Below are 10472 nucleotides of genomic sequence, written 5' to 3'. Positions count from 1 at the left end.
GCGCGGCTGAGGTGATTTGTTCTCGCGGAGGGGCGAGGCCGCGGGGGGGGGGGGGGGGGGGGGGTGAGGGGCGGGGTCACAGCGAGGGGCGGGGCCGCGGGGGGGTGAGGGGCGGGGTCACAGCGAGGGGCGGGGCCGCCGGGTGTGAGGGGCGGGGACACGGCGGAGTGGGCGGGGTCACGGCGTCGAGCCGCGGTTGCCATGGAGATCGGGCAAGATGGCGGCGCGGAGTTGGTTGGAGAGTCTGCGGGGAGCAAAGAAAACAGCGGTGGTGCAGGAGGGTGAGACCGGGGGTCGGAAACAGGGGAGGCCGGGGCCCGGGGCCCGGGGCCCGGAGCCCGGAGCCCGGAGCCCGGAGCCCGGAGCCCGGGGCCCGGGGCCCGGAGCCCGGAGCCCGGGGCCCGGAGCCCGGAGCCTGGAGCCTAGAGCGAGGTCCAGGGACACTCAAGATAGAAAGACGTGGGGGCCATAGAGCGTAGAATCATAGAAATTTACAGCGGGGAAGGAGGCCATTTGGCCCATCGTCTCCGCACCGGCTGAAAATGAGCCCCCCCCCCCCCCAGCCTAATCCCACTTTCCAGCACTTGGTCCGTAGCCCTGTAGGTCACGGCACTTCAGGTGCACATCCAGGTACTTTTTAAATTGAGGGTTTCTGCCTCTCCCACCCTCTCAGGCAATGAGTTCCAGACCCCCACCACCCTCTGGGTGAAAACATTCTCCTCAGCTCCCCTCTAATCCTTCTATCAGTCACTTTAAATCTATGCCCCCTGGTTATTGACCTCTCTGCTAAGGGAAAATGGTCCTTCCTATCCACTCTATCTAGGCCCCTCATAATTTTATACAATTAAATCTCCCCTCGGCCTCCTTTGTTCCAAAGAGAACAACCCCAGCTTATCCAATCTTTCCTCATAGCTAAAATTCTCCAGTCCTGGCAACATCCTCGTAAATCTCCTCTGCACCCTCTCTAGTGCAATTACATCCTTCCTGTAATGTGGTGACCAGAACTGTACACTGTACTCAAGCTGTGGCCTAACCAATGTTTTATACAGTTCCAGCATAACCTCTACGCTCTTATATTCTACGCCTCGGCTAATAAAGGAAAGTATGCGGGAAGCAGAGTACACAGCGAAGCTTTTCGAGTGTAAGGAGAGAAATCAGTGCTGGGGGAGGGGGATATTGTGCAAACTCTGTTAGCAGGCAAGTAAAGCAAAGAGTACAGACAAAACACTGCTGGTGCAGAGAAAGGGGCAAGACTGGGGCATTATGAAAGAGACTGCAGCGTGGGAGATTGGGTGGGATTGAGTATCAGGTCTTTGGAATTGGCAGACATGAGGTTAAAAATTTAATGTGTAACATTAATACTTCACTGCACAATATATGAAAGTAGCTTTGCAGTCTGTGTCACTTGTGCTGATTGTAACTCTGACTCCTAATTTTGCTCTGACATTTGCCAGCTCTCAATTAGTCTCTAATCTCCAGCCCCTGTTCTGAGAAGTTGTTTCTCCTCTCTTCCCCACCCTACCCCCCCCCCCCCCCAGGTCAGAGGAAAGTTCACTATTTGTTTCCTGATGGCAGAGAAATGGTAGAGGAGTATGAAGTCTCCAGCGACCAACTCACGGGTAAGGATCACATTGCTCACAGCAGGCTTTAACTTCCTCTGACAGCGTGCTGGTTAATGGGTTTGTTTAACATTTCTTTGTGAACTATATTAATGCAGCCATCAAAACAAAAAGAGTAGCAAGTGCATTAAAATAGAATACAAAGGCATGTTATACAACTCTTTTAAAAAAAAAAATTGTCGTTGAAATGGGCAAAGGCTGCATTTATTGGCCATCCCTACCTGACCTGAGATGGTCGGGGGAGGAGAGTAAATCTTCCTTTTTGCAGTCCGTGTGGTGAAGGTATTCCCACAATGGTGCTAGGTGGGAAAATCCAGGATATTGACCCAGTGACAAAGGAATGGTGATAAATGCCCGAGACAGGATGGAGGGCAACTTGGAGGTGATGGTGCTCTCACAACATTGCTCCCCTTGGTCCCCGAGGCGGGGTGGGGAGGTGCTGTCGCTGTCGAAGTAACCGTGGCGAGTTGCTGCAGTGCATCCTGTACATCTTACACGCTGCAGCCAGGCAAGCATTGTGTATGCCAGCACACTTCTTACTTAGGCCTTGTAGATGATGGAAAGGCTTTGAGGGGGTTAGGAGATGAGATATGTGTCACAGAGTACTCCGCCTCTGCCATGCATTTGTAGCCACAGTGTTGATGTAGCTAATCCAGTTCAGCTTTCAGTCAGTGGTGATCCCCAGGATATTGGATGGATGTGGGGGTGGGTGGGATGGGGTGGGAAGTCGATGGTGATGCCATTGAAAGTCAAAGGGAGGTGGCTGGGCTTTCTCTGGTTGGAGATGGTCATTAACTACCACTTGTCAGCCCAATCCAGGATGTTATTCAGGTCCTGCTGTAGGCTGGCATGGGCTGCTTCATTATCAGAGGAGTTGTGAATGGAGCTGAACACTGTGGAATTGTCAGTGACCAGTCCTGTTCCTGACCTTATGATGGAGTGAAGGTCATCGATGAAGCAGTTGATGATAGTTGGAACAAGGACGCTTCCCTGAGAAACTCCTACAGCGATGTCCTGGGGCTGTGATTGGCCTCTGACAACCTTTATGTCAGATATGGCTCCATCTATTGAAGGGTTTTCTATTTGACTTCAGTTTTGCGAGGGCCCCTTGGTTGAACGCTGCCTTGATGTCGAGAGTAGCTACTCTTGCCTCTCTTCCGGGATTGACTTCTTGTGTTAACTGGTGCACTACTGTCTGTCTTCGTAAGACTTTGCCTTCTCCATGCACAGAGCTGAGGGCACAGTTATGTTTTTTTGTAAGATGTTCTGGACTATCTGATGCTTCCACCCAGCCTGTATTATAACTGCACTGTGGTGGCAGTAACTTTATAAATCCTGTTTAAAGCAATGCAGCAATAGGGCCTCTACCCTCAAGAAGGACAAGAGAGCAATCACCGCCTCCAAGCGACACACCATCCTGACGTGAACACATATCGTCGTTCCTTCATCTCACTGGGCCACTATCCTGGAGCTCCCTCCCTAACAGCACTGTGGGAGAACCTTCACCACACGGACTGCAGCGGCTCAAGAAGGCAGCTCACCACCACCTTCTCAGGGATGGGCAATAAATACAGCCAGTGACGCCCACATCCCGAGAACAATTTTTTAAAAAACGACGTATGTTTTTAAGTACGATTCCTGGCACTGCCTACTGCTCAGGCCTGTGTGATCAGAACTTGAGAGATTATATTTGACAAAAGGTTTGGAAATTTTTTTTAAATGTAAATATTTTTGGGTGAATTTTTGTGGTTTTGGATTAGTGCTTGGGAAGGGATATCACTTCTGTTTTGGACATCGTATCAGCACCAAGTATTCTCAGGAGAGGCAGAATAAAGCTCCCGCTAAACTGTCCCATCAAACACTCCCAGGGCAGGTACAGCACGGGTTAGATACAGAGTAAAGCTCCCTCTACACTGTCCCGTCAAACACTCCCAGGGCAGGTACAGAGTAAAGCTCCCTCTACACTGTCCCATCAAACACTCCCAGGGCAGATACAATACGGGTTAGATACAGAGTAAAGCTCCCTCTACACTGTCCCATTCAAACACTCCCAGGGCAGGTACAGCATGGGTTAGATGCAGAATAAAACTCCCTCCTCTCTGTCCCATTAAACACTGCCAAGTTTCTTGGCTGTGCTGGGAGACAGCCTTCCATTTTGGTCCAGTTCAATTCAGGAGCAAATTTAGACAATGAATTCAACTTCTCTGAATAGCTGTCAGTGGCGTGAATGGTGAAAATCTAGAACAATGAATCGGGCTGTGTCTTTTTTGGGTTTATATCCTATAAATACAGGGGTCCATTTTTCACTACTACTTCTTAACAGATTACAGGTTTCCTTAGAATGTTGCATGCTGTATGTATTTGTTGATTTATATACTGATCACATTGAGACTCTTCTCTGATTGTAGTTAGAAAGTGGAAGCAGAATAATACACTGGGAGCCCCTGGACAGTGGCAGTTCGAGGTGGGGGAAGCGTTTTCCAGAGCAGTCGGGAGCCTGGAGCAGCAGCTGATACAGGAAAGTAGCAGCAATGTAAGTGGGCTTAAACAAAGAGCATAAATGACTCTGTGCCTAAGTTCTCTGGATTTAGTTCAGTGGGTGTGCCCCCCCTGGTGGAAGAGTGCGCACTCCTTATTGGACGAGCACAAACTACCTGTGTGAGTGACACAGTTCAGCCTGAAGATGGTTTCCACCAATCTCGGACCTCCCAGCTGACTTTAACAATATATTGTAATGTCTACTGATACTTTTTAAATATAATTTGTGTATATATATATATATATATATATATTTATTTAAAACTTATTGCAGCCTATATTCACGAGGAAAGACACCAAGATGAGCTTCCAGTGGAGGGTCCGAAATCTGCCGTATCCCAAAAAAGTCTACAGTACCACGATCGAGCTAGACGAGAGATGCTGCGTTGTGAGAACGTCCAACAAAAAGTAATTAGTTTTACGGTTCCGATGAAGATTCTGTGCTCGAGCTGTCTCTGACACTGCTGGATCTGCTGTGTATTTAGGAACATAGGAACAGGAGTAGGCCATTCAGCCCCTCGTGCCTGCTCCGCCATTTGATAAGATCATGGCTGATCTGTGATCTAGCTCCATATACCTGCCTTTGGCCCATATCCCTTAATACCTTTGTTTGGCAAAAAGCTAGCTATCTCAGATTTAAAATTAGCAATTGAGCAAGCATCAATTGCGGTTTGCGGAAGAGAGTTCCAAACTTCTACCACCCTTTGTGTGTAGAAGTGTTTTCTAATCTCATTCCTGAAAGGTCTGGCTCTAATTTTTAGACTGTGCCCCCTACTCCTAGAATCCCCAACCAGCGGAAATAGTTTCTCTCTATCCACCCTATCTGTTCCCCTTAATATCTTATAAACTTCGATCAGATCACCCCTTAACATCCTAAACTCTGGAGAATACAACCCCAATTTGTGTAATCTACGGTAGCATAGTGGTTATGTTACTGGGCTAGTAATCCAGAGGCCTGGACTAAAATCCAGAGTCATGAGTTCAAATCCCGCCACGGCAGCTGGCGAATTTAAATTCAATTAATTAAATTCAATTAATTAAAATAAAAATCTGGAATTAAAATACTAGTATCAGTAATGGTGTGCATGAAACTACCGGATTATCGTAAAAACCCATCTGGTTCACTAATGTCCTTTAGGGAAGGAAACCTGCCGTCCTTACCCGGTCTGGCCTATATGTGACTCCAGACCCACAGCAATGTGGTTGATTCTTAATTGCCCTCTGAAATGGCCTAGCAAGCCACTCAGTTGTAAAATCTCGCTACGAAAAGTCATAATAAGAATAAAACCGGACGGACCACCCGGCATCGGACCGCTAGGCACCGGACACGACAACGGCAAAACACCAAGCCCAGTCGACCCTCCTTACTAACATCTGGGGACTTGTGCCAAAATTGGGAGAGCTGTCCCACAGACTAGTCAAGCAACAGCCTGACATAGCCATACTCACAGAATCATATCTTTCAGCCAACGTCCCAGACTCTTCCATCACCATCCCTGGGTATGTCCTGTCCCACCGGCAGGACAGACCCACCAGAGGTGGCGGTACAGTGATATACAGTCAGGAGGGAGTGGCCCTGGGAGTCCTCAACATTGACTCTGGACCCCATGAAATCTCATGGCATCAGGTCAAACATGGGCAAGGAAACCTCCTGCTGATTACCACCTACCGTCCTCCCTCAGCTGATGAATCAGTCCTCCTCCATGTTGAACACCACTTGGAGGAAGCACTGAGGGTAGCAAGGGCACAAAATGTACTCTGGGTGGGGGACTTCAATGTCCATCACCAAGAGTGGCTCGGTAGCACCACTACTGACCGAGCTGGCCGAGTCCTGAAGGACATAGCTGCTAGACTGGGCCTGCGGCAAGTGGTGAGCGAACCAACACGAGGGAAAAACTTACTTGACCTCGTCCTCACCAATCTACCTGTCGCAAATGCATCTGTCCATGACAGTATTGGTAGGAGTGACCACCGCACAGTCCTCGTGGAGATGAAATCCCGTCTTCGCACTGAGGACACCATCCAACGTGTTGTGTGGCACTACCACCGTGCTAAATGGGATAGATTCAGAACAGATCTAGCAGCTCAAAACTGGGCATCCATGAGGCGCTGTGGGCCATCAGCAGCAGCAGAATTGTATTCCAGCACAATCTGTAACCTCATGACCCGGCATATTCCTCACTCTACCATTACCAACAAGCCAGGGGATCAACCCTGGTTCAGTGAGGAGTGTAGAAGAGCATGCCAGGAGCAGCACCAGGCGTACCTAAAAATGAGGTGCCAACCTGGTGAAGCTACAACTCAGGACTACATGCATGCTAAACAGCGGAAGCAACATGCTATCGACAGAGCTAAGCGATTCCACAACCAACGGATCAGATCAAAGCTCTGCAGTCCTGCCATATCCAGTCGTGAATGGTGGTGGACAATTAAACAACTAACGGGAGGAGGAGGCTCTGCAAACATCCCCATTCTCAATGATGGCGGAGTCCAGCACGTGAGTGCAAAAGACAAGGCTGAAGCGTTTGCAACCATCTTCAGCCAGAAGTGCCGAGTGGATAATCCATCTCAGCCTCCTCCCGATATCCCCACCATCACGGAAGCCAGTCTTCGGCCAATTCGATTCACTCCACGTGATATCAAGAAACGGCTGAGTGCACTGGATACAGCAAAGGCTATGGGCCCCGACAACATCCCAGCTGTAGTGCTGAAGACTTGTGCTCCAGAACTAGCTGCGCCTCTAGCCAAGCTGTTCCAGTACAGCTACAACACTGGCATCCACCCGACAATGTGGAAAATTGCCCAGGTATGTCCTGTCCACAAAAAGCAGGACAAATCCAATCCGGCCAATTACCGCCCCATCAGTCTACTCTCAATCATCAGCAAAGTGATGGAAGGTGTCGTCGACAGTGCTATCAAGCGGCACTTACTCACCAATAACCTGCTCACCGATGCTCAGTTTGGGTTCCGCCAGGACCACTCGGCTCCAGACCTCATTACAGCCTTGGTCCAAACATGGACAAAAGAGCTGAATTCCAGAGGTGAGGTGAGAGTGACTGCCCTTGACATCAAGGCAGCATTTGACCGAGTGTGGCACCAAGGAGCCCTAGTAAAATTGAAGTCAATGGGAATCAGGGGGAATACTCTCCAGTGGCTGGAGTCATACCTAGCACAAAGGAAGATGGTAGTGGTTGTTGGAGGCCAAGCATCTCAGCCCCAGGGCATTGCTGCAGGAGTTCCTCAGGGCAGTGTCCTAGGCCCAACCATCTTCAGCTGCTTCATCAATGACCTTCCCTCCATCATAAGGTCAGAAATGGGGATGTTCGCTGATGACTGCACAGTGTTCAGTTCCATTCGCAACCCCTCAGATAATGAAGCAGTCCGAGCCCGCATGCAGCAAGACCTGGACAACATCCAGGCTTGGGCTGATAAGTGGCAAGTAACATTCGCGCCAGATAAGTGCCAGGCAATGACCATCTCCAACAAGAGAGAGTCTAACCACCTCCCCATGACATTCAACGGCATTACCATCGCCGAATCCCCCACCATCAACATCCTGGGGGTCACCATTGACCAGAAACTTAACTGGACCAGCCATATAAATACTGTGGCTACGAGAGCAGGTCAGAGGCTGGGTATTCTGCGGCGAGTGACTCACCTCCTGACTCCCCAAAGCCTTTCCACCATCTACAAGGCACAAGTCAGGAGTGTGATGGAATACTCTCCACTTGCCTAGATGAGTGCAGCTCCAACAACACTCAAGAAGCTCGACACCATCCAAGATAAAGCAGCCCGCTTGATTGGCACCCCATCCACCACCCTAAACATTCACTCCCTTCACCACCGGCGCACTGTGGCTGCAGTGTGCACCATCCACAGGATGCACTGCAGCAACTCGCCAAGGCTTCTTCGACAGCACCTCCCAAACCCGCGACCTCTACCACCTAGAAGGACAAGGGCAGCAGGCGCATGGGAACAACACCACCTGCACGTTCCCCTCCAAGTCACACACCATCCCGACTTGGAAATATATCGCCGTTCCTTCATTGTCGCCGGGTCAAAATCCTGGAACTCCCTTCCTAACAGCACTGTGGGAGAACCGTCACCACACGGACTGCAGCGGTTCAAGAAGGCGGCTCACCACCACCTTCTCAAGGGCAATTAGGGATGGGCAATAAATGCCGGCCTTGCCAGCGACGCCCACATCCCGTGAACGAATAAAAAAAAAAAAATCTCTCCTCGTAACTTAACCCTTGAAGTCTGGGTATCATTCTAGTAAACCTACGCTGCACTCCCTCCAAGGCCAATATGTCCTTCCGAAGGTGCGGTGCCCAGAACTGCTCACAGTACTCCAGGTGTGGTCTAACCAGGGTTTTGTATAGCTACAGCATCACTTCTGCCCCCTTGTACTCTAGTCCTCTAGATATAAAGGCCAGCATTCCATTAGCCTTATTGATTATTTTCTGTACCTGTTCATGACACTTGAATGATCTATGTACCTGAACCCCTAAGCCCCTTTGGACATCCACTGTTTTTAACTTTTTACCATTTAGAAAGTACCCTGTTCTATCCTTTTTTGGTCCAAAGTGGATGACCTCACATTTGTCTACATTGAATTCCATTTGCCACAGTATTTCCACATTTTCTGTTTTTATCTTGGGTTTTCCAGCATTTTCAGTTTTTCCTTTTAGCTCTAAAGTTTTCTCCCCCCGACCCCCTGCCGATGCTGCCGACTCCTGCTGGGTACGGGTTCCCTGGGCGCTGGCTGCTCTCTGCTAACTCCCCCAATAGCCCGTTATTCAGGTTATTGGAGTCACCAAGGACTTGTGGACAGAACCCAATCCTGTCTCTCTTCCCTACCCACATGTACACGCACACACACTCATGATTGGGAGCAGAATCCCTGATATTGCACAGCCCCAGCCCCCCCCCCCCCACCTGAGGTCCCGAGGCTGATTGTCCCTCCCCTATTGATACCGGGTGGACTGGCCAACTCAATGTGGTGGAACCCTGGACTCTCCTGATCCATAAGACTCTGCCACACTGAGCAATGCACTTACCCATTGAGCTATCGGGTAGCCTGAATGACATTTTTAAAGAAATGTCTAAGGGAGTGTTGCACTGTCGAAGGTGCAGTCTTTCGGATGAGGCGTTAAACCGAGGCCCTGTCTGCTCTCTAAAAGATCCCACGGCCACCATTTTGAAGAAGAGCAGGAGAGTTCGACCCGGTATCCTGGTCAATGTTCCTCCCTCAACCAACATCACTAAAACAGATTATCTGGTCATTGTCACATTGCTGTTTGTGGGATCGTGTTGTGCGCAAATTGGTTGCCAAGTTTCCTACATTACAACAGTGACTACACTTCAAAAATACTTTATTGGCTGTGAAGCACTTTGGGACATTCTGAGGACATGAAAGGCGCTGTATAAATGCAAATTGTTGCCGTTGAGACTGACCCTGGCTCGCTCTTGCTCTGTCCAGGTATTACAAGAAGTTTAACATTCCAGACATGGACCGGTGCCGATTGCCCCTGGACAGCTCAGCACTCAGCTTCACACACGCCAACAACACCCTCATCATCACAGTGAGTACATTGATTTTCCGTACTACACACAGCCGAGAGGGCAAGTAGAGTGCGTACTCCTAAACTTTTCATCAGTGACGCCCAATAGTGCTTGATGATTTAAACCAGTTGTGTGTAAGACATGCTCATGTCGGCACTCCTTGAGCTTGAGGGAGTAAAGATGGGGGCCATTCCAGGGGGAACGGCTGGGGTGAGAGAGAATAAGGGTTTTGCTGGGACAAGGACGTCAAAAGTAGAGGTGAGGGAGTGGTTGAGCAGATCAGTGGTTGCAGAATTATCATGGTGAATGGAGGGTCAGAGGCTAGACCGTTGGGATTTTGATAGCGGAGTTGTGAGTGACTGGGGGGAAAGTTTTTATTCCAGGGGTGGATGTGTAAAGAAGTGGGATGTGGGTGGTGAGGGATACAAGGAACGGGTTGGAGATGGCCTTGTCTGTGATCGAGACCGTGGGAGAGGCCACAGGAGAGAAGGCATGGTTGAGGTGTTAAGATTTTTAATATTTTAAATATATTAACTGGGATTTATTCCCCCTCAGTATCAAAAGCCGACAGAAATCTTGCAGCTGGAACAGGAGGTGCTGCGGGAGCTGAAGAAGATGAAGGTGGCTGAGGACGGAGACGTGGAATGTAAAACGCAGTGATTCAGACATCAGAAACACTCCGGCCCGCCTAAAATCAACTCCGCAGCGTGGAATCTACTTCGAGGGGTGGGGGGGGGGGTGTCTTGTGTG

General features: G+C 49.7%; 1 protein-coding gene across 1 annotated transcript; it reads left to right on the top strand.

Annotated features, from left to right (window-relative positions):
* The first annotated feature begins 186 nt into the window (after positions 1 to 186).
* dpcd (deleted in primary ciliary dyskinesia homolog (mouse)) lies at positions 187 to 10453 on the top strand. The gene is made up of 6 exons (XM_068001981.1): positions 187 to 281; positions 1539 to 1619; positions 4028 to 4152; positions 4432 to 4565; positions 9640 to 9742; positions 10278 to 10453. Exons 1-6 carry the CDS (start codon positions 218 to 220, stop codon positions 10380 to 10382), a joined length of 612 nt encoding a protein of 203 aa, XP_067858082.1. The 5' UTR covers positions 187 to 217; the 3' UTR covers positions 10383 to 10453.
* Positions 10454 to 10472: the final 19 nt, after the last annotated feature.

This window comes from Heptranchias perlo, chromosome 21 (assembly GCF_035084215.1).
Source record: "Heptranchias perlo isolate sHepPer1 chromosome 21, sHepPer1.hap1, whole genome shotgun sequence".
NCBI lineage: Eukaryota > Metazoa > Chordata > Chondrichthyes > Hexanchiformes > Hexanchidae > Heptranchias > Heptranchias perlo.
The sequence above is the reverse complement of the archived record's forward strand: the minus strand, read 5'-3'. Positions and strand labels throughout refer to the sequence as shown.

What these genes read in the sequence shown, in the direction of transcription:
- dpcd (XM_068001981.1), top strand. Translation starts at nt 218, where the DNA reads ATGGCGGCGCGGAGTTGGTTGGAGAGTCTGCGGGGAGCAAAGAAAACA. An exon ending in CTCCAGCGACCAACTCACGG is followed by an intron (nt 1,620 to 4,027) that starts GTAAGGATCACA and finishes CTCTGATTGTAG; the next exon opens with TTAGAAAGTGGAAGCAGAAT. An exon ending in GTGAGAACGTCCAACAAAAA is followed by an intron (nt 4,566 to 9,639) that starts GTAATTAGTTTT and finishes TGCTCTGTCCAG; the next exon opens with GTATTACAAGAAGTTTAACA.